The following is a 25,103-nucleotide window of genomic DNA, read 5'->3' as shown; positions in this document are numbered from 1 at the left end:
ATGATAATATTCTTGAATAACTATGATATTATTTTTAATGGTTACCTAAATAGGTACACACCTCTCTTTAGACAAATCTATGCTACTCATCGATATGAAATTTATGCAAAATATTTCTAGAAGAATAATTATTTTAATTTGGTTCTGATATATACATAAATTTTATAAAATAATATTTTTTGGTATTAAGGGGGAAAATGTGTTTTTGATCCTGATTACATAATCACTTTTGATCAATACTTATTTTCCACACATTTTAATAAAGAAGAAATAATAATAAGGTACTATGGTATAATTAAGAAGGGTATTACATGCAAAGTTGCATAGTTTAATAATTTTTTGGTGATACAAGGTTATGACAAATATGAAATCATCCAGATAATGGAGATATAAGGGTATTTTTTATGGAGAATATAATTACTCTGCATTTGTCATTACAATTTAAAGGCCTTATTTTTATTTTTATTCTTATTTTTACTCTTAATTTTATTTTTCATTTTTAAAATTGTATTCTTACTTATTTTCTTATTTTTCCATTTTTCATTTTTAATTCTCAATTTTTGATTTTAATTCAGTTCAAGATTTCAATTGAGAAAACACATTAATATTTAATGGGGTAATGTCAAGTACAAGAATATTGCTTCATCAAATATAATGATGATTTGAATTAATATAAGAAAAATTTTTACATTTTCTGAGTAAACACAACAATTCATTCATTCATTCATTCCTTCATACATTCATATATTTATTCATTTTAGTTCAGCAGTATACATTCTTTGGTATTATTGGTTTAATAAAGATATAAACACTTGTTTCAAAACACACTGACACCTATGGGTTGGAAAAGGTAATTACCCCTATGACATAAAAATGTTCTATCATATGGAGAACTTGATTAATAATGAATTATTATCTATTATTGTTTATTATTCCAAACATAATTTATTTTAATATTTTGATAATAATTAGATGGATATTATTGATTGCTATGGTACGCTGTGATATTATAGGTTAGGAAAAACTGCCAGATTTGGTACCAGATTAGGGAATGAAGACATCAATCAAGACATCGCAATTATGAATTCTATCTTAATAAAGACTTTTCATATTTATAAATCAAAGAGACTCTCAAAAGTTACAAGAAGAAGCAACTGATATCCGGAAGTCTCAGAAGGTAACAGGTGTGAATGCTGAGTGTTATAATAGACTGTGTCCATTACATACAATACAATTGTAATGCACACGCCCGGGATGAGCGGCGTGTGCGTGTGATTGTAGTGATTCCACTGGACCGTGCCGGAGAGTGAATGCCTGGAGGGGCGTAACTAGGTATTCACCCGATCCGACCAGGGTCGCACGACGGCATACGACGCCAGTGCACCAAGGAGGAACCGAGCAGAGGGACCAGGTGCTACTCCAGGACAGACCCCGGACACGGCTGTTGACCCACACAGGGGAATACAGGAACAGACTGGTAGGCTGGCACACAGACTGGTGGGTATAGGCAGGCACGACTGGTATGCAGGCAGGCGGGTATGCAGGCAGGGGGGTACAGGCAAGCACAGCTAGAGTGCAGACAGGGAGGCACTAGCAGGTAGGAACACAGGCGGGATAGGACCCAGTACACACTGGGACTCAGGAACAGAACCACAGATGTGGCGGACAAACACAGCAGAGTGAGACCTCCCAGAGAGGTGAGCGAGAACAGGGCAGGACAAGGCCGCCTGGAGCGGTGAGCAAGAGTAGAGCAGGACAAGGCCGCCAGGAGCGGTGAACAAAGGGTCAGAGCTGAGCGAGACTGCCGGAGCATTGAGCAAGAGTAAAGCAGGACGAGGCCGTCTGGAGCGGTGAGCAAGAGTGGAGCAAGACTGCCGGAGCAGTGAGCAAAAGGATAAGAGCGGAGCGAGACTGCCGAAGCAGCGAGCAAAAGGGTCAGAGCGGAGCAAGGCTGCCGGAGCAGCGAGAAAAGGAGTCAGAGCAGGCTAGAACCGCCGGAGCGGTGAGCAAAGGAGTCAGAGCAGGCTAGAACCGCCGGAGCGGTGAGCAAAGGAGTCAGAGCAGGCTAGAACCGCCGGAGCGGTGAGCAAAGGAGTCAGAGCAGGCTAGAACCGCCGGAGCGGTGAACAAAGGAGTAGGAGCAGGCAAGAACCGCCGGAGCGGTAAGCAAGGCAGAGCAGAGGGGACAGGGCTCTGTTCACACGGAACAGACAGGAAGAGAAAGGCAGAGCCAGATACCCACAGGATACTTGCAGTGAAGTAGCGAGTGGACCAAAAACTCACAAACGGGAGTACAGAGACAACAAGCAGGAGTTAGGTACGAGTTCAGACTCTGCAGAAAAAGGAAGGGAACGGACATAGAGGCAAAACAGGTAAAGGATAGGAAAGAGTACAGACTGGAACTGAGTGTACAGAGGAGACCGACACTGCAGCGGGATACAGGAGCGGGTCTGGGAATACGGCCCCCAGAGAGGCGGGACGAACAGGCAAGGAGCGTGTTCAGACAGGACAGACAAGATACAGGAACAGGTCTAGGTAATCGGCCCCTAGAAGGCGGGAGGAACAGGCTAGGAGCGTGTTCAGACAGGACAGACAAGATACAGGAACGGGTCTAGGTAATCGGCCCCTAGAAGGCGGGAGGAACAGGCTAGGAGCGTGTTCAGACAGGCCTGGAAATACAGCCTCCAGGATAGGCAGACAAGAGAACACAGACAGGACTCAGTTCAGACACGGGAACTGATACCGCAAGGCAGGAGACATAGACAGGACTCAGTTCAGACACGGGAACTGATACCGCAAGGCAGGAGACATAGACAGGACTCAGTTCAGACACGGTAACTGATACCGCAAGGCAGGAGACAAAGAACGGGACCTGGCACCTACAGAGTGCAAGCACACACTGAATGAAACACTATGCTCAGGCAGGGATTGATTGCCGCAGCTGGGTTATATACCAGGTGACAGACAGCAATAGGCTGAGGACGCACAAGGGGTGTGACCCACAGCAGGTACAAAAAGCAGGAAGTGATCGGGTGCCGCCCTTAAGCAGCAGAAACAGACACAAACAGACAGCATGGAGGGAAGCCAGAGAGACATTCTGGACAGGAGATCAAGTGCGCGCTCTTGCACAGTGGGAGATGGACCACTATGCAAGGACGCCGCCAGGTATGTTACAGTACCCCCCCCCCTTACGCCCCCTCTTCTTCAGGCCTGCCAGAATCTTCCGCAGGGAATTCGAGGGCCAATTCTTCACTTCGAAGAGATCACTTCCACTGTCCACCGGAAAAACTGGTCTCCTCTGGGTAGCTAGGATGCTACCTCCCATCCAGCCACCCTTAGCAACAGACGAAACGGGTGGAGTACCAGGAACAGCACACAAGGAAGTCTCTCTCCACATATTTTCAGGTGGCACCCCAGAGAGTACAGGAGACAACTGGAAGTCCTCCACCGGGTTGGAGGGGGACAGAGACTTGGGGGTAATCTCTGCTTCAAGGTACATCTTGTCAAGCTCACAGGAAGAAATAGACGGGTTATCAGGTACATAATGAGGAAAAGTCACTGTCTCTTTGTTATCTGGTGGTACCCCGGAGGATTCAGGAAACAACTGGAGGTCCTCCGCCGGGTCAGAAGAGTGCAGAGGCTCAGAGAAAACATCTGCTTCAGAGAACACTAGGTCGGACTCACTGGACGAAGCAGGCGAGGTATCGGGTACCGAGTATAGGAAAGTCTCTGTCCATTCACCACCAGGTGGCACCCCGAAGGGTTCTGGAGACAACTGGCGGTCCTCCGCCTGGTCAGAGGGGTGTAGAGACTCACCGGTAACCTCTGCTTCAGAGTACACTAGGTCGGACTCACTGGACGAAGCAAGCGAGGTATCAGATCCAGGATATAGGAAAGTCTCTGTCCATTCACCACCAGGTGGCACCCCGAAGGGTTCTGGAGACAACTGGAGGTCCTCCGCCTGGTCAGAGGGGTGTAGAGACTCATGGTTAACCACTGCTTCGGAGTACACTAGGTTGGACTCAGTGGACGAAGCGAGCGAGGTATCAGGTACAGAGTATAGGAGAGTCTGTCCTTTCGCTACCAGGTAGCACCCCGAAGGGTTCTGGAGACAACTGGAGGTCCTCCGCCTGGTCGGAGGGGTGTAGAGACTCGGGAGTAACCTCTGCTTCGGAGTACACTAGGTTGGACTCACTGGACGAAGCGAGCGAGGTATCAGGTACAGAGTATAGGAGAGTCTCTGTCCTTTCGCTACCAGGTAGCACCCCGAAGGGTTCAGGAGACAACTGGAGGTCCTCCGCCTGGTCGGAGGGGTGTAGAGACTCGGGGGTAACTACCACTTTGGGGTACCCATTGTCATGCTCACAGGACGAAGCGGACAAAGTATCGAGTACCGGGTGTAGAGAAGTCTCTCTCCATTTGTCATCGAGTGGTATCCCGGAGGATTCAGGAGGCAACAGGGGGTCCTCCACCAGGTAGTAGAGGTGCACAGACTCTGAGGTAACCACAGCTTTGGAGCATCATTGGACATGCACACCGGTTAAAGTGGGTGAAGCATCTGATGCCGGGTGCAGGAAGTTCTCCTGTGTGGAGTCTGGATGGGCAGAAGTCTCTTCGGGCAGGAGAACTAGTGCACTACCCACGCACATTACCCGTTGGGGCTTCTCCGGGATACAGGGAGATGAAGCTTCAGTAGGGACTTCAAGGTTGGGGTCAGGAGGTCTCAGGGAGGACAGACCCTGGCGTGACGGCTTGCCTCTACGTCTAGCACGTCTGGACTGCCTCTTGAGGTTGGGAGAAGTATTCCGGAAAGCGTAGTCACCCTGTGAGGATTCTGGGTGGGCAGTAGTCTCATTGGGCTGAAGGACTATTGCGCTACCCACACACATTACCCGTCGGGGCTGCTCCGGGATATTGGGAAGTGAAGCTTCAGCAGGGGCTTCAGGGTTAGGGTCCTCGAAGACCATACGAAAGGCCACCAGGAAGGCCTGCAGGTCAAGGACGACAGGATCCCATGCTTCCCATAGGGGGGTGACCCATTTCAAGGCATCACCCGCTAGGTAGTCAATCATAAAGGCCACTTTAGCCCAATCGGAAGGAAAATAGAGAGGGTAGGCCTTAAAGTGTAGCATGCAATGCTCCACAAATGCACTACACTGTCTTGGATCCCCATAGTAACGTGGCGGATGCGCAGGAACGAGAGCTGATTGATCCATCTGGACGGTGCGTAATTCGCCTGGAACTCAGCTAAGGAAAAAAAAAAAAATTATTTATTTATTTTAATGCATGTATTCGCTGGAAAACTTCTCAGAGAGCGAAGGCCGTGGGGCTCAACGGGAACCATGGCCTGAGCATGCTGTAATGCACACGCCCGGGCTGAGCGGCGTGTGCGTGTGATTGTAGTGATTCCACTGAACCGTGCCGGAGAGTGAATGCCTGGAGGGGCGTAACTAGGTATTCACCCGATCCGACCAGGGTCGCACGACGGCATACGACGCCAGTGCACCAAGGAGGAACCGAGCAGAGGGACCAGGTGCTACTCCAGGACAGACCCCGGACACGGCTGTTGACCCACACAGGGGAATACAGGAACAGACTGGTAGGCTGGCACACAGACTGGTGGGTATAGGCAGGCACGACTGGTATGCAGGCAGGCGGGTATGCAGGCAGGGGGGTACAGGCAAGCACAGCTAGAGTGCAGACAGGGAGGCACTAGCAGGTAGGAACACAGGCGGGATAGGACCCAGTACACACTGGGACTCAGGAACAGAACCACAGATGTGGCGGACAAACACAGCAGAGTGAGACCTCCCAGAGAGGTGAGCGAGAACAGGGCAGGACAAGGCCGCCTGTAGCGGTGAGCAAGAGTAGAGCAGGACAAGGCCGCCAGGAGCGGTGAACAAAGGGTCAGAGCTGAGCGAGACTGCCGGAGCATTGAGCAAGAGTAAAGCAGGACGAGGCCGTCTGGAGCGGTGAGCAAGAGTGGAGCAAGACTGCCGGAGCAGTGAGCAAAAGGATAAGAGCGGAGCGAGACTGCCGGAGCAGCGAGCAAAAGGGTCAGAGCGGAGCAAGGCTGCCGGAGCAGCGAGAAAAGGAGTCAGAGCAGGCTAGAACCGCCGGAGCAGTGAGCAAAGGAGTCAGAGCAGGCTAGAACCGCCGGAGCGGTGAGCAAAGGAGTCAGAGCAGGCTAGAACCGCCGGAGCGGTGAGCAAAGGAGTCAGAGCAGGCTAGAACCGCCGGAGCGGTGAGCAAAGGAGTCAGAGCAGGCTAGAACCGACGGAGCGGTGAACAAAGGAGTAGGAGCAGGCAAGAACCGCCGGAGCGGTAAGCAAGGCAGAGCAGAGGGGACAGGGCTCTGTTCACACGGAACAGACAGGAAGAGAAAGGCAGAGCCAGATACCCACAGGATACTTGCAGTGAAGTAGCGAGTGGACCAAAAACTCACAAACGGGAGTACAGAGACAACAAGCAGGAGTTAGGTACGAGTTCAGACTCTGCAGAAAAAGGAAGGGAACGGACATAGAGGCAAAACAGGTAAAGGATAGGAAAGAGTACAGACTGGAACTGAGTGTACAGAGGAGACCGACACTGCAGCGGGATACAGGAGCGGGTCTGGGAATACGGCCCCCAGAGAGGCGGGACGAACAGGCAAGGAGCGTGTTCAGACAGGACAGACAAGATACAGGAACAGGTCTAGGTAATCGGCCCCTAAAAGGCGGGAGGAACAGGCTAGGAGCGTGTTCAGACAGGACAGACAAGATACAGGAACGGGTCTAGGTAATCGGCCCCTAGAAGGCGGGAGGAACAGGCTAGGAGCGTGTTCAGACAGGCCTGGAAATACAGCCTCCAGGATAGGCAGACAAGAGAACACAGACAGGACTCAGTTCAGACACGGGAACTGATACCGCAAGGCAGGAGACATAGACAGGACTCAGTTAAGACACGGGAACTGATACCGCAAGGCAGGAGACATAGACAGGACTCAGTTCAGACACGGGAACTGATACCGCAAGGCAGGAGACAAAGAACGGGACCTGGCACCTACAGAGTGCAAGCACACACTGAATGAAACACTATGCTCAGGCAGGGATTGATTGCCGCAGCTGGGTTATATACCAGGTGACAGACAGCAATAGGCTGAGGACGCACAAGGGGTGTGACCCACAGCAGGTACAAAAAGCAGGAAGTGATCGGGCGCCGCCCTTAAGCAGCAGAAACAGACACAAACAGACAGCATGGAGGGAAGCCAGAGAGACATTCTGGACAGGAGATCAAGTGCGCGCTCTTGCACAGTGGGAGATGGACCACTATGCAAGGACGCCGCCAGGTATGTTACAACAATTCACACCACTGATCACCGGGACGGCAGAGGACGATGATCCTATATGAACTGTGTTGTGTTCAAGTTTCATCACGTTCCAGTGGTTTCCTATCACCTGCAACGCTTCAATGAAAGCTGGTGAACAGGTAATACCTGGCATATGTGTCCTGTATATAAAGGACTGAGTACTGGTTATGGGGCTATATAAAGCAGGGAAGTGTCAAGTTAACCCTTGCTTTACTGACCAAAGACGTCACATCTGTTCCAAAAGTGACACGAGACCAGTGCGGACGACACGGAAGATTCCAGAACTATCCAACGTAAGTCCAGGTGACATCACACAGATATTAAAGCTACATTTCATCCATGGACTTTGTTTTTTCTTATCAATTGACACATGATCTTTCTAATAAAGAATACAGTTTATAGACTGCACAATAATGAATACAATTATGGACTGTACAATATCTACACGCTGTCATTTATTTCAAAGGAGTTTTCATCTAAAGACTGTTATAAAAGAACCAAGAAGAAGACGAGACGACGACCCGATGACATCAGATGATGACGATTGAACCCGCGATAGCTTCGATTTAGATATAGGGAAGTATAATTATACATATTAAATGAATATTAGTCACGGCTTACCATAACATGAATTCACATCATTATATAACAATAATCAGATATTGATATTATTATTATTATTATTATTATGGAAATTTAATAATATTGCCAAGGAAGAAGAAAAGGAAAAAAAATGATTGTTATCCTAATGATAAACCTGTCTTCTTTTGAGGATTTTTCAGTCCTTTTTATCCTCAAAAAGGGGGGAATGTTAAATAATTATTATTCGATAATCATTTTTCTTAAATCTGAGTTCTATGCCTCAGCCATCGTGTCTAGTTGACATGCGCTATTTGTGTGTGTATTTTTGGTTCACTACCATATGTAGAACAGGTGTGCCATACGACCGGCTATAAAAGCCCATGGTACAGAAAGGGGGGGGCTCTCTTGCTCTGCCCACCCCACAAGACACAGAATCTTCATGCTGAGAAGTATCTGACATGTAGGCCTGGACACGTGCTGGACAAAGACATGATTTACCAGCCAGGATCCAAGGAAAGATGGGTGAATCTCAACAATTAAGCTAATTATGGACAAATGGACAATTACTTTATAACTAATTATTGTATGTACCTGCTGCAATCTGATTCTATTTAATGGACAATCCAAGAATAAATAGATACATTTTTTTTATAAGAATATCGTGATATTGATACTTTGCGAAGTCCTCAGTAGAAAAAAATAATACAGAAAGAGTATTATTTTACAGTGTTACAGGGGCCCACTGAGACCCTTTCGCCCAGGGCCCACGAAAACCTGGAGCCGGCCCTGGTTGAAAGCAATGATGGAGGAGGGAGCTTCATGTGACACTCCCTCTCCCATCATTCCTCCTCTGCGTCTGACGCAGCGGCATGATGACGCGCCACGCTGTGTCAGACAGTGGAGCTGGCAGCTGCTGAGGTGATCAGCTGCAGAGACTGAAGCAGCAGGGAACGAGGAGCGGTAAGTATGTATTTATTTATTTATTTATTTTTAAATCAGTGTGTCCTGATAATACTGGAGGACTGGGGCTGCATTTTACCCTATGGTGGGGGACCGCATTTTACTCTTTGGGGGGCTGCACTATACTGCATACAGGACCATGGGGAGTGCATTATACTGTGTGCAGGACCATGGCGAGTGCATTATACTGTGTGGAGGACCATGGGGTGTGCATTATACTGTGTGGAGGACCATAGGGTGTGCATTATACTGTGTGGAGGACCATAGGGAGTACGTTATACTGTGTGGATGACCATAGGGAGTGCATTATACTGTGTGGAAGACCATAGGGAGTGAACTATACTGCGTGGAAGACCATAGGGAGTTCATTATACTGCGTGGAGGACCATAGGGAGTGCATTTTACTGCATGGAGGACCATAGGGAGTGCATTATACTTAGTGGAAGACCATAGGGAGTGCAATGTACTGTGTGGAGAACCATAGGGAGTTCATTATACTGTGTGGAGAACTGTGGCACCCCAGGGGTCTGGTTTCCACAGTAACAGCAATGTTATGTCTGAGAGCAGGTGGGAGGTCTCTTGGTCAGGAATCCTATGCATGCCACACCTCCTGCCCAGTCCTGGGAGGGGAAGAACTTCCCCTGTATAAACCTGGGGCTGAGGCAGGGTTAGAGGGTTCAGAGGGAGAGTTCAGCCAGGAGGGCTGACAGGGAGCTGTGGCTCCGGCTGGGCCCAGCTCCTGGGCCATGCCAGAAGTAGAGAAGAGAAGCAGCATAGGAAGAAACAACAGGAGCTCTGTGGGAGCAGTGTTACAAAGAGTCAGGGGCTGGCAGCTGCAGAGCTCGCCCTGACTGAGAAGATTTCTTACCGGACCCGGAGTCCGAGGCTGTGGGGACTAACTCCTACCCAGCAGCAGAATCCGTCAGGCAGGGGATTTCAGGTCCTCTGGCCAAGAAACCCGAAGGCACGGTCACACGCATGGGACCAGCACCGCCGTCGTGGAGCGGAAGCTACTAGAAGGCCCCGAGTCACCGGCCATACGGGTGAGCACCACACGGTACACTCAGGGACGTGGGCTACTTATACTCGCTTCTAGCAAGGTAGCCAGAAGAGTATCGTTAGTTTGGGAGGCCTACAACTCCGCCTGGCCAGGGGAGATCCCATCTGCTCAAGGACTGACCAGGCCCCAACCGCTAGCCAGTACTCCGGGAGGGTCTATCTTTGTCACCAGTAAAGACCCTGAACTACACCGCATCGTCTCTGAGTGGTTCCTGCTACCCCCATCATCCACGTCGGCTGCCCTGAGGCCATACCCCTCCCGTTGGGGGTTATACTGTCACGCTGCACAATCCTACCACCGGCCTCAGCGGTCTGCCCTGCAGCAGCAGCTCCTTAGCTGTACTCAACGGGTGGCGTAGTCGTCCAACATCTACCGCTAATACAGCGCCACTTAGTCTGACTCCCTGGGCACGGACCGGGTCACCGCCACGAGACTACAACCCTCAACAGATCCGGCTCCGGGTAAGCTCCCGCGTGTGCAACGCTGCGCGACACAGGCCCAGGGGCGCGTCAGAACCATAGGGAGTTCATTATACTGTGTGGAGGACCTTAGGGAGTGCATTATACTGTGTGGAGGACCTTAGGGAGTGCATTAATCTGCGTGGAGGACCATGGCGAGTGTCTTATACTGTGTGGAGGACCATGGCGAGAGTCTTACACTGTGTGGAGGACCATGGTGAGGATCTTACACTGTGTGCACTTTCTGCTGCTCACGGCACTTTACTAAAACTGTGGATGGATGTTAGCAGAAATAACCATATCAAACCCACTAAAATGTAACGCTAATTCCCAGGTGCCGGTACATGTGATCCTGATGCGGCACACTGTTGCCACACGTGTGACAAACAGGGACACGGGACACGGATATCTCTGGTACCGTTTTTTCCTTTCCGGTACTGGAAATATATGGACGTGTGAAACCGGCTTTATAGGGAGTCTGGCCGACTGACAGCGGCTCACCGCTCCTGCAGCTGCACGATCTCGCGACCTAAACACAACAAGGTAAAGGATTGAACTTTATAAAGACACAACGATCAATGACAATGATGTAAATGATTTATCACTTTTTATTAATTCTTCAATACCTTCAATATTTGTCACAGTTGTTAATAGTAAACTAAAATGTTCTATGGAGAAAAAAAAGACAAATGAGGAATAAACCTACACATTATTTCCCATATGACGGAGTATATCTTTTGGGTGTGTTCACAATTGGCTGTTTTTCTGCGGCAATAACACTGCACTTTAAAGTACGAGCTTAGTGAATGAGATTTCTGAAGTCTCATTCACATGCTGCGTTTCTTTTCTAGTGTTTTTAGTATTCTGCAGCTTGTCAATCGTTTTAGGGCCGTTGCAGCGTTTTTCACCAATTCAAATGAATGAGAAAAAAAACAATTAAAAACACAGCAAAAACGTGCGTATTTTACTCAATGTTTTTCCTGCCACCAGTTTGGTTTTTGTTGAACAAAAAATGCTGCAAAAATGCAACGTGTGAACTTACCCTTATACTGGTTGTGTTCTAATTGGAAATAAAAGAGAACGGTCATGATAACATGGAGATGGATTTTATTCTATGGAGTTTCCACTGTACACATTGCTCGGCAGCATCTGTTTGTGCAGAGTCGCCTCTTGAAGATTCTATCACAAGATTCCATCATGACATCACTGGTGATGCTCGCCCATTATGACATCACAGCTCACAGTCACTACTTCTACAATGTACACAGGGTAGCGGGTGCCATTTTGGCTCCATAGCTAGTTACTGAGCGCACTTACAGTTTCTCACTATGGCCGGATTTTTTCTGGATAATTTTCAGGTACAAGCACTATGGGGTATTCTTATCAACAATCGCCCTAACATTGTGCTTCTACCACCCGATGGCGTCCTCAGCTTCACTCACCGGCTGGTGGTGCAGCTAGTAAGGAACTGCCTGACCAAATACCAACAAGGTCATCTCACCTCAGAGTATGTGACGGATTTACTTCATAACATCAGGACATTACTACAGCAGGTAAATAGCGGACGCTCCGCACAAAACTTCTCCATATAGATAATTGAACCCGTTCTACACCCTGGTGACAAGCATTTTTATTGGTACAATTTCGGCACCATTTTTTTAAAGACACTGTGTCTGCGAATTCACACATAGAGTGTCTTCAATAAAATGGAGCCGGATAGCGTAGTATGCGCACACGCAAACCCCCATAGCCTCCCCACGTCCAGCAGGAGACCCCCATAGCCTCCCCACGTCCAGCAGAAGACCCCCATAGCCTCCCTACGTCCAGCAGGAGACCCCCATAGCCTCCCTACGTCCAGCAGGAGACTCTCATAAACTCCCCACGTCCAGCAAGAGACCCCCATAGCCACCCCACATCCAGCAGGAGACCCTCATAGCCTCCCTACGTCCAGCAGGAGACCCCCATAGCCTCAATGCATCAAGCAGGAGACCCCTATAACCTCCCCACGTCCAGCAGGAGACCCCTATAGCCTCCGCACATCTAACAGGAGACCCCCATAGTCTCCCCCGGTCCAGCAGGAGACCCTCATAGCCTCCCCACGTCCAGCAGGAGACCCCCATAGCCTCCCCATGTCCATCAGGAGACCCCCATAGCCTAAACACGTCCAGCAGGAGACCCCCATAGCCTCCCCACCTCCAACAGGAGACCCCCTATAGTCTCCCCACGTCCAGCAGAAGACCCCCATACCCTCCCCATGTCCAGCAGGAGAACCCCATAACCTCCCCACCTCCAGCAGGAGACCCCCATAGCCCCCCACCTCCAACAGGAGACCCCCATAGCCTCCCCACATCCAGCAGAAGACCCCCATAGCCTCCCTGCATCCAGCAGGAGACCCCCATAGCCTCAATGCATAAAGCAGGAGACCCCTATAACCTACCCACGTCCAGCAGGAGACCCCTATAGCCTCCACACGTCTAGCAGGAGACCCCCATAGTCTCCCCCGGTCCAGCAGGAGACCCTCATAGCCTCCCCACATCCAGCAGGAGACCCCCATAGCCTCCCCACGTCCATCAGGAGACCCCCAGAGCCTCCACACATCCAGCAGGAGACCCCCATAGCCTCAATGCATCGAGCAGGAGACCCCTATAGCCTCCCCACGTCCAGCAGGAAACCCCCATAGCCTCCGCAGGTCTAGCAGGAGACCCCATAGCCTCCCGTGGTCCAGCAGGAGACCCTCATAACCTCCCCACATCCAGCAAGAGACCCCCATAGCCTCCCCACATCCAGCAGGAGACCCTCATAGCCTCAACGCATAGAGCAGGAGACCCCCATAGCCTCCCCATGTCCAGCAGGAGAACCCCATAGCCTCCCCACATCCAGAAGGAGACCCCTTTAGCCTCCACACATCCAGCAGGAGACCCCATAGCCTCCCCATGTCCAGCAGGAGAACCTCATAGCCTCCGCACATCCAGCAGGAGACCCCCATAGCCTCCCCTGGTCCAGCAGGAGACCCTCATAGCCTCCCCACATCCAGCAGGAGACCCCCATAGCCTTCCCACGTCCAGCAGGAGACCCCCATAGCCTCCACACATCCAGCAGGAGACCCCCATAACCTCCGCACATCCAGCAGGAGACCCCAATAGCCTCCCCACATCCAGCAGGAGACCCCCATAGCCTCCATACATCCAGCAGGAGACCCCCATAGCCTCCCCACATCCAGCAGGACACCCCCATAGCCTCCATACATCCAGCAGGAGACCCCCATAGCCTCCGCATGTCCAGCAGGAGACCCGCATAGCCTCCCCACCTCCAGCAGGAGACCCCCATAGCCTCCATACATCCAGCAGGAGACCCCCATAGCCTCCACACGTCCAGCAGGAGACCCCCATAGCCTCCGCACATCCAGCAGGAGACCCCCATAGCCTCCCCACATCCAGCAGGAGACCCCCATAGCCTCCATACATCCAGCAGGAGACCCCCATAGCCTCCCCACATCCAGCAGGACACCCCCATAGCCTCCATACATCCAGCAGGAGACCCCCATAGCCTCCGCATGTCCAGCAGGAGACCCGCATAGCCTCCCCACCTCCAGCAGGAGACCCCCATAGCCTCCATACATCCAGCAGGAGACCCCCATAGCCTCCACACGTCCAGCAGGAGACCCCCATAGCCTCCGCACATCCAGCAGGAGACCCCCATAGCCTCCCCACATCCAGCAGGAGACCCCCATATCCTCTGCATGTCCAGCAGGAGACTCCCATAGCCTCTGCACGTCCAGCAGGAGACTCCCATAGACTTCTCACGTCCAGCAGGAGACCCTCATAGCCTCCACACGTCCAGCAGGAGACCCCCATAGCCTCAATGCATTGAGCAAGATACCGCATAACCTCCCCATGTACAGCAGTAGAACCCCATAAACTCCTCATGTCCAGCAGGAGACCCCCATAGCCTCCCAACATCCAGTAGGAGACTCCTATAGCCTCCCCACGTCCAGCAGGAGACCCCATAGCCTCTGCACGTCCAGCAGCAGACTCCCATAGACTCCCCACGTCCAGCAGGAGACCTCCATAGCCTCCACCCCTCCAGCAGGAGACCCCCTTAGCATCTGCATGTCCAGCAAGAGACCCCGATAGCCTCCCCACGTCCAGCAGAAGACCCCCATAGCATTCACACGTCTAGCAGGAGACCCCCATAGCCTTCCCCGGTCCAGCAGGAGACCCTCAAAGCCTCCCCACGTCCAGCAGGAGACCCCCATAGCCTCCCCACGTCCAGCAGGAAACCCCCATAGCCTCTGCACGTCCAGCAGGAGACTCCCATAGACTCCCCATGTCCAGCAAGAGACCCCCATAACCACCCCACATCCAGCAGGAGACCCTCATAGCCTCAACGCATCGAGCAGGAGACCCCCATGGCCTCCCTACGTCCAGCAGGAGACCCCCATAGCCTCCGCACGTCCTGCAGGAGACCCCCATAGCCTCTGCACGTCCAGCAGGAGACCCCCATAGCCTCCGCACGTCCAGCAGGAGACCCCCATAGCCTCCGCATGTCCAGCAGGAGACCCTCATAGCCTCCGCATGTCCAGCAGGAGACCGCCATAGCCTCCTCACGTCCAGCAGGAGACCCCTATAGCCTCTGCATGTCCAGCAGGAGACCCCCATAGCCTCTGCATGTCCATCAGGAGACCCCCATAGCCTCCGCACATCCAGCAGGAGACCCCCATAGCCTCCCCACGTCCAGCAGGAGACCCCCATTGCCTCTCCACGTCCAGCAGGAGACCTCCATACAGAGGCGTACATAGGAATCATGGGGCCCCATAGCAGAAGCGCTAAATGGAGCCCCTCCAAAAAAGTGAAAATTGTCGGGGATCAAGGAAGAGCATATCTCATAACTTTCCAGCCTTTACACAGTAATTTTTCTCCTGCTGAAGTCCTAGATTCCTCTTTTATTTCCCCATAAGGTATGATGCCAACAACAGTGCCCCCCCTAAACACAGTATGTTACCCCCATGGTGAATTCCTCCACATGCACAGTATAATGACTCTACCGTACCCCACCTCAACTCTCAAGGCAAAGTATGGTGACTCCAACACAGTATGATCCCCCAACTGTGACCCCCACACAGCCCTCCATGTAGTATAATGGCCCCACACCTCTCCACACAGTATAATGCACTCGCCATGGTACTCCACACAGTATAATGCACTCGCCATGGTCCTCTACACAGTATAATGCACTCACCATGGTCCTCCACACAGTATAATGCACTCCCTATGGTCCTCCACGCAGTACAATGCACTCCCAATGGTCCTCCACACAGTATAATGCACTCCCTATGGTCCTCCACACAGTATAATGCACTCCCTATGGTCCTCCACACAGTATAAGACATTCTTCATACAGAATACTGGCCCCCATATAGTCCTCTCCATACAGTATACTGGCCTGCATATAGTCCTCCATACAGTGTACTGGCCCCCATATAGTCCTCCATACAGTATACCGGCCTCCTTATAGTCCTCTATAGAGAATACTGGCCTCATATAGTCCTCCACACAGTGTATGGGTCCCAATATAGCCCTCCATACAGTGTATTGGCCCCCATATAGTCCTCCATACAGTATACTGGCCCCCATATAGTCCTCCATACAGAATACTGGCCCCCATATAGTCCTCCATACAGTGTACTGGCCCCCATATAGTCCCATATAGTCCTCAATACAGTATACTGGCCCTCATATAGTCCTCCACACAGTGTATGGGCCCCCATATAGTCCTCCCTACAGAATACTGGCCCCCATATAGTCCTCCCTACAGAATACTGGCCCCCATATAGTCCTCCATACAGTATACTGGCCCCCATATAGTCATCCATACAGTATACTGCCCCTCATATAGTCCTCCACACAGTGTATGGGCCCCCATATAGTCCTCCATACAGTGTACGAGCCCTTATATAGTGTATGGGCCCCAGGCCTCCATACATTAAAAAAAAAAAAAAATGACATACTCACCTCACCTGCTGCCGCTGCTCTGCTCTGGACTCCTCAGCGTCGCTGTCTTCCCGCTCTGCACTGTGACTGCTCAGCAGAGGGTGTGGTGGAAAGACGTCATCCCACCCTCTAACCTGAGACGTCACAGCACAGGACGCGGAAGACACCGGAGCTGCGGAGGCACGGGGAGAGGTAAGTATTGTGCCGGGGCCCTGAGCGGAGCGGGGCCCCCCGCCTGCTCAGGGACCCGACACTTGCCCGGGTGCTAACGCCGGGCCTGGGAGCGGAGCCTGTTGCAAGGGCCCCGCTGCGGGGCATACACGGTGCAGGCGACTGCTATGGGCCCCCCCCCGGCTCACGGGCCCCATAGCAGTGGCGTGGCCTGCCGCCATTGGCGGTACGCCACTGCCTCCATAGCCTCCCCACTTTTAGCAGGAGACCCCCCATAGCCATGATGAAATGACGCATACCTCTATTTCTGGCACCACACTCCTCCTCCATCCCCGTCCTCCTCCCGGTGTGGATGTGTTCGTACAGTGCGCTTGCGCAGTCTATAGCGGCTTCTGAAAGAAGGACCCATCCCTGGTTATATTATAGATAATGGTGGGATAGAAGTTTCTTTCCTCCAATATAAAACACGATGAGTCCCCAGAGTTATTGTATCTGCAGAGAGGAGCAAATGTCACATACAATGGCGGCCTCCTCCATTGTGACCTTTCTCATCTCAAAATTTTCCTTTTTGTTTCTTTTCCTCTTTTTAGGCTGAAGAAAGATCTCAATATGGAGATTTGGCTTTTATTAAAGACCTGGCCGAAAAAGTCCTGTGTGTACTGGAGCGTCCGGCTCGCTCATTGGAACGCCTGGTAAGGAGCCGTCATCTTCTCTAGCACACGTCTGATTTGTACAGTTACAATTGGCTGCATCTGTAAATGCAGGTTTAGTCCTTCCTGATTTATCTATGTGATGATTTAGTGTAAGGTTCCACATGTTAATTATATATATTATATCTATCAGGAAACAGCAGAAGGCGACACCAAAGACGAGCAAAATCTAATCCCGGGACTGAACAGCAATCTGACTACAGGTAAGCCGATCACCCGACCTCCTACAAGAAATATCCAGATATTATACAGAACAGGGAATAATCTTACATTTACTCTGTATATTCTGTGTAATGGGAGCCTGTCAGCACATTTTTGCATATTGTGGTATGACTGTACTGGCCATTTCTCTGTAATAATTTTTTGCAGAAAACCAATGTCTCAGTCAAGGGAAATCTAATGTAGAAGCCGTATACAAATCAGCATGGAAGTGCACTGGGGGCGTGGAAGAAGAAATCCATACTGTGACACGCCCCCAGTGCACTTCCAGGATAATCTGCATATTGCTCCTATGCTTCAGCTCTCTTACCATCACTCACATGTACAGCGAGGGTGGGGGGGTCCTCATTCATGTGATCATTGGGGGGTCCTCCATCATTTCCATTACATTTATTCATGGATGCGCCGTACGTTCACATATTTGGAATCCCTATATAATAAGTATTATTCCCATTTACAGACATCTTGTCATGTCTGAGTTATATTGTTGTAATATATATGTAGGATTAATATCGTCTAATACATTTTATTTCTTCATAATTTTTTCACTCTTTTAGAAACAACTGTGTTGGCGGATGCTGACAGTAGAATCTGTGAGATCCCGGAGATCCAACAATCTGACGGTGTAAGTATCATGGAGAGAGATGACGGTGTATCACCAGATTATGGGGTGGGAATGACACGTCCAGTATTGTCCCCATATAACCATGGGATGTCTCTATTCTAAGAGGAGATGACAGAAGGGAGACGTTTTTGCATCTAGAGCTTTTTTCCAGCAGCTTCTATATCTTTATATAATTTCTTATTCTTTTATAGAGCGTGATCAAATCATTGACCCCGTCAAGACAGCCGCATAAGAGCGACTATGGGACATCCAAACTGATCAGCAGTGGAAGTTTTGGGTGAGTTTTCTGTTGGCATAATCCACGTTTCTCAAGGTTCCCAATGACAATGCTCCAGACTCTGTGCTCTGCCCTTCAGTGTTATCATAGGGAAATTATATGATCTGTAGGAAAACAAACTGTTAAGGAAAGGGATTAAAATAGAATAATATATTACACCTGCCTGTCCTAGACCCTCATCTGTTCTTACACTGCCACCCCCATCAGAGCTTCCCCCTCCTCCGCACCGGTCTGTTCTTTTCGGAATCCATTAGCGAACTGATAAGAGTAATTGGCAACACATGGTCAAGTGAGGGGGTGACACGAAATTTCATCAATGACATCTGCACCCCCCATCCTCCACCATGACCATGTGAGTCTACTCACTGGTCTCAGCAATAAAGACTGGCACAGAGGACAAGTGGCTATAATGGGTTTCATTTTTTGTAGCTCCTTCGCTCCCCTCCATTTAGTATGTTGTTATGTCTTGGGGTATGCGGGAGCATAATTAACGTCATGTTATGGCAATTGGAGCACTTTTAATTTGGGCCAACTTTTATTTGCACTGAATCGTATCTACTGGTCAAATGTAGTGAATCTGCCCAAGAATAATTTCAGTAGATTCTCTCATCTGTAATGTGACCTGGGTGAGGGCTCCGGCGGACGTGGCATTGTGGACACCTCCCATAGGTGATCTATGTAGTGATCTTTTATCAAATTCTAGACATGGACTTCCAGTGACGGACAGACTTCTAGCATTAAACATTAGTACAAAACATTATATAATGACTTCTATAGATGTTCTTGTAGTAAAGATTCATTCTAACCATTGATTCTCTTTCTCTCCAGTGCCGTCTACTTAGCGCACCATAAAGACTCACACCAGATCTTTGCTTTGAAGAAAATGTTCAAGCGAAACCTGAACACTCCAAAAAGAGTGGCATTGGCCTTTCTGGAGAGGGACATCCTAACATTCGCTGATTGTCCCTTCGTGGTCTCCATGCTCTGCTCCTTTCCAACGAAATCTCACCTGTGTATGGTCATGGAGTATGTAGGAGGTAGGACATGTATATTGTAGTATATTCAGCCCATGTCTGCTTACATCTTATCACTGCTCATATAATTAGGAAAATTAGGACAGTTACATCCTCACAGTGCATTTACTGTAGGTTTTCTATTACCAAGATGCCTGGAAATTCATTGATCTGTGTGCAGCAGTGCTATGGTGCCAGTGAGTCAGATCGGGCCTGGCACCGCTCGGCACTGGGCCCCATTCCACCACCTGTCATCACAATTTCAGTGGTATTCACATTGTCAGAATATGAATACCGATGAAAACAATGGTGGATCAGGGAGCCAAAGGTTCCTAAATCCACCATTCAGCCTCCGCAGATGGGTCCGAGACTCCGTGTACTGCAGGTTCTTCGATGACGCCACAATATTGCATCTGTAGTGTGGAGTCTCAGTACTTACACTGCACAGGTGGGGCTGGTGGGGGCCATAACACTGAGTGATGGGGCAGGTGGAGACCATATGCTGAGTGGTAGGGCTGGTTGTGGCCATAATACTGAGTGGTGAGGCTGGTGAGGGCGATAATTCTAAGTGGTGAGGCTGGTGGGGGCCATAACACTAAGTAGTGGTGGGGGTCATAATACTGAGAGGTAGGGCTGGTGGGGGCTATAGTACTGAGTGGTGGGGCTGGTGGGTGCCTTACTACTAAGTGGTGGGGCTGGTGGGGGCCATAACACTGAGTGGTGGGGCTAATAAGGGCCATAATTCTGAGTAGTGGGGTTGGTGAGAGCGATAATACTGAGTGTTGATGCTGGTGGGGGCCATAATACTGAGAGGTGGGGCTGGTGGAGGTGGTAGTACTGAGTGGTGGGTGCCTTACTACTAAGTGGTGGGGCTGGTAGGGGCCGTAACAATGAGTGGTGGGGCTGGTGAGCGCCATAATACTGAGTCTTGAGGCTGGTGGGGGCCATAATACTGAGTAGTGGGGCTATTGTGTGCCTTACTACTAAGTGGAGGGACTGTTGGGGGCAATAACACTGAGTGGTGGGGCTGCTGAGGGCCATAATACTGAGTGGTGGGGCTGGTGAGAGCAATTATACTTAGTTGTTGGGCTGGTGGGGGCATAATACTGAGTTGTGAGATTGGTGGAAGCCATAATACTGAGAATTGAGGGTTGTGGGTACCATAATACTGAATGGTGTGCCGTGTGTGGGGCTATGGGGGACTGTGAATGCCGCTATATTGAGTTGGTGACTGTACATGCCCCTACACCCCCTGGGGGTCCTCATATTGAATGGTGTGCAGTGGGGGTCCTTATTCTGTGTGGGGATCCTAATTCTGTTTGATTGGCTTTGGGGGCCATCATACTGATTGGCAGTGGTGGAGACCATTATATTGTCTGAGGGGCTATGGGGGCCATTATATTAAGTAGGGGGGGGTTTGGGCGCCATTATACTAAGTAGGGGGCTGTGACTGGCCTCATACTGAGTGGGGACATTATAGACAGGTGCTACATCATATCTGTAAGGTGAAACTGGATTAAGATTTCACTGTGGGGATATCTAACTCAGTCTGTGGGTGGGGGCATTTTTGGGAGCATCATACGCTAAAATGGCTATAAAAGGTGTATTGCTGTTGAGAACATCGATTGACTTCAATAAGGGTTTTTTTTTGAAGGGGCGTGCAGTTAGAACTTTTGCTATGGGGCCCTGAGATTTCTCTGTCCGCCACAGTCTGTGTGATCTCCCTGTAAGTCCGCACTGAGCATGTCAGTATCTCCAGCTGTAGACGAGATGTGACATCACTTTATGTTATTAGTTACATGGAGGACATTTCTCCATCGATTCAGACTAATATTATGTGCACTATACATTATATCTGTTTATATTCTCTCCTATCCCAATGTCTCCGCTCACTTCCCATTATACATCATGGTGATCTGCTGTATAAACCACTCACCGGTCATATTTCCTTTCTTCTATAGGTGGCGACTGTGAGACCCTCCTAAGCACCAGGGGTCCTCTATCTGTCCCCTTGGCCCGCTTATACTTTGGAGAAGCGGTTCTTGCTGTGGAATACCTCCATAGCTACGGTGTGGTGCACAGAGACCTGAAGCCGGATAAGTAAGTGCCCCTCGTAGTATAATAAAGGGGGGAAGTTATCATTTATTATCATACGGTCTGTGAGGCTAAAACCATCTTCTCTTCCACAGCCTCCTGATTACATCTGCTGGACACATAAAAGTTACCGATTTTGGGATTTCAAAAGTTGGTGTCATGATACCAAAAACCAACACCTACAAGGAATTAGCGGAGGACATCACCAGGGAGTTCCTGGACCGTGAGGTGGGTAACACTTACAGGAATTTAGATTGTTCTTTACAAATCTCCAAGGACCAAAGCAAAGAAAGATCTTAAATATAACTTTTAATAGATACATTTAAAAGCACCCATATCAATATATAAAGACAAAATCCATAAAATGTGGCGGCAGCAGTATTCTCCGATCGGGGTGTATTTATCTCCCGCGTCTGTCCACTGACTCATTGTGGCTATCTCCTAATATGATCCCCTGATGAACCCCAAATTAGGAGGGGGAGAAACGTGTTGGGACAATTTACAGATAAGTCCTCTGGTTACTGCTGACTAAAATGCTTTTTTGGCAACTTTTTTTGTAATTCGCACACTGGATAATGCTCTGTCCCAACATTTGGACGTGTCCTGTGTAGATCAGTCCTGACTATAGATTAGCCAGGGTGGTTATGAGGTTGTCTATATATACCGTCTGTCCTAGACTATTATCTTCATGCTCAATGTCATTATATAGGTGACTTGTTACTACTTTGGACATATTTATGTTCCTATGTTTACCGTTAATTGAGCACACGTGCTTTTATAATATTGTTCTTGTTGCCCGTAATTGCCAGCACTAATGTACTTTATGTATCTATAATAGGCTTCTGAATGATGGTTTATATATCATACTGAATTGTGTATAGATTGGTGCATTTGATATCCTATCTGTACTAGTGGAACTACATTATATCAGCTTCCCTGTTTCCATATAATTGATACATTGAATATTGCCTTTTTTTCATTCAGCATGTTAGCAGCAACATGACTGTCTGCCTTTCATCATTATCTGTATATGTGTATGTCTGTCTAGGGATGGATAGGGTCACGGAGGGTGTGCCGATGTGGAGCGGGGGCGCCAAACCGATTAGCTAGGGTGTCAACCTCCACTGGCAGGCGGGATCTCAGCCCATTTGGGATCTCTAGGGCAAGCCTGCATGTCAATTATCCTACGTTTATCCCACTACCCATATATTGTACATTTTATGGATTTTGTCTTCATATATTGATATGGGTGCTTTTAAATGTAGCTATTAAAGATTATATTTTAAGGGGTTTTCTTTGTTTTGCTTTGGTATTTGGTTAACTAATATACCCCATCTGTTCACCTTGCCTTTGGCATATGTTTTTTTTTCTTTACAAATCTCATCACACTATTGTGTCTTCTCTACATTCTTCATTTCTAGAGAACGTTTCCATTGATATTTTATCTTTTGTCATTGTGTTTTTATGGCGAGAACGTGTTATAATAATCATTTTATCATTTTCATCTCTATCTTCTGTTGTTTTCCAGTTATGTGGCACCCCATATTACATCGCCCCAGAGGTCATCCTGAAAGAAGGCTATGGAAGACCTGTTGACTGGTGGTCAATGGGGATAATCCTACATAAATTTCTCACGGGATCTGTACCATTTGATGGAGATTCTGTAGCTGAGCTTTATGACAGGATTGTCATTGGTAAGTGGAATGATCCGACCATTGCTTTGATCAGTTACATTGGTTTAGGTGTTTACTTTGCTTTAGCTTACAGTCCAGTAAAGAGATTTTATTTTCTGTATAACAGGTGACATAATTTGGGATTGTAATTCCGCTCCTACTCCCAATGCACAGAACCTGATTACTGAGCTGCTCAGAACAAATCCTGCAGATAGACTTGGGACAGGTAAGAGATATAATACTATTCATATTAGTATTAATATTCACCTATCACACTTATCACTCATGTCCTTGAGGATCAACACTTCTCTATCAGATTGTCCATTTCTAGTTCTCCACACTATGACTTTCAGTCTTCTTCCTTCATGTTGACTCAGTTATGTCATTAATTCAGATTAAGTTAAACTGTTCAGATGTGAAGCAATCTCTGACAATGTCCACATCACTTTTGTTTTGTTCTTTTTCCAGGAGGATCACTTGAGATCAAGAGTCATCCATTCCTGAGTGACTTAGATTTTAACAACCTTCTAAGTCAGAAGCCAGAGTACATTCCTCAGCTTGCCTCAGATGTGGACAACAGCTTATTTATCGGTAAGTAGAAGAAGACATCATCTAGACTAAGCGGCTGTTTGTCTTGTCTTCCATAAAATGTAATAATCAGTACCCACTAATATTGTGATAAATGACGCCTGTTTTATACTAACAACCTCTAATAATACTTCATTACTTTTGTAGATCACTCTGAAATAGACCATTCGGTCTCAGAGGATGAGGAGGGTACAAGTGTGAACAATGAGAACCTTGACTTCCAAAATTTTACATCTTCTTCTGAAAGGCTTTCTAAAGTAAGTACCGTATGTACGCAATAAATCCAAAATATGTGAAACAAAAAAGACCTCTAAAAGTAAAAAAAAAGTATTTCATATCTTGTTTTTGTCCATGTTTAGCTCTGTACCATCACTACCAGAAAGATGAATGATGAGGACCAGAAGTCTCCTCCAGAGTGTACGCCAGCAACCAATACAAATATCTCAGAAATGTGAGTAGATTATGGGGTCATTAATGGGAGTTCCAGGCTGATATATATGCACAACACATAATATAGGACATAAATACCATAATATCAAATTCAGCCTCAATGATTAGCGGTCATTGTGCTTTTGGCTTCAGAAACCGTTGGTGATAATAGCTCATAATTGCAGCCATTCACACGTATTAGAGCTGCCCATACTGTAGGAGAGATGTAGTATGACATGCCAGCCATTATTGCTAGTTGTTTTTCGCTCTGATCCATAGAAGGTAGATTGGAGCATAAAACCTTCCTCACTATGACTGTCATATGTCCTATTAGGCCCTCTAGTCGGTGTTCTTCTAGTGAGACCACCCCTTTTATTCTGCATTGACTTGTGATTTACATGTTTTTCTTAAATCATAGAATGGGAGAGTTGGAAGTTACCTCCTGGGTCTTCTGGTCCGACCCCCTGATTCTTCCTGACAGGCAGAAAGAATCGTTTTCTGAATCTGATAGCGACAATGCTATAAACAGCTTGCCCTCCTCGTCCCCATCATCAGGTATGTATGTACAGCATCAAAAGGTGAATGTTGACTTCAAGGCTCAAATATTTGGTTTTTCTGTATTAGGTCTCCTATGTTGTCCAGGTTTCATGGATCCCAATTATGTTTTCCATGGGCCCATACTGTATTTCTATTTCCTTCATTTTATCCAGGAATTGTTTTCATGGATTCTGTAAAATACGTTTTAGCATCCAGGAACTCACTTCAATATAAGGAGACATCGTCTCCTATAGTAGAATATCGCTCATTAGTGATGCACCACGTGGCGGCACACAGGGCGCTTACTGCTCCATATCAGTGATACATCTAATGCCCCTCAGATTAGGTCATGAACGGTATATAGGACTT

The 25,103-nt window shown here is 48.6% G+C and overlaps 1 protein-coding gene across 1 annotated transcript; it reads left to right on the top strand.

Annotated features, from left to right (window-relative positions):
- Window positions 1–22,506: 22,506 nt before the first annotated feature.
- Window positions 22,507–24,223, top strand: LOC141217364 (microtubule-associated serine/threonine-protein kinase 3-like). Its single transcript, XM_073665790.1, has 6 exons — window positions 22,507–22,533; window positions 23,036–23,201; window positions 23,308–23,406; window positions 23,649–23,771; window positions 23,916–24,025; window positions 24,128–24,223. The coding sequence occupies exons 1-6, from the start codon at window positions 22,507–22,509 to the stop codon at window positions 24,221–24,223; spliced, it is 621 nt and encodes a 206-aa protein (XP_073521891.1).
- Window positions 24,224–25,103: the final 880 nt, after the last annotated feature.

This window comes from Phyllobates terribilis, unplaced genomic scaffold (assembly GCF_046119375.1).
Source record: "Phyllobates terribilis strain yellow unplaced genomic scaffold, ASM4611937v1 Scaffold_239__1_contigs__length_3013552, whole genome shotgun sequence".
In the NCBI taxonomy this organism is placed as follows: Eukaryota; Metazoa; Chordata; class Amphibia; order Anura; family Dendrobatidae; genus Phyllobates; species Phyllobates terribilis.
The sequence above is the reverse complement of the archived record's forward strand: the minus strand, read 5'-3'. Positions and strand labels throughout refer to the sequence as shown.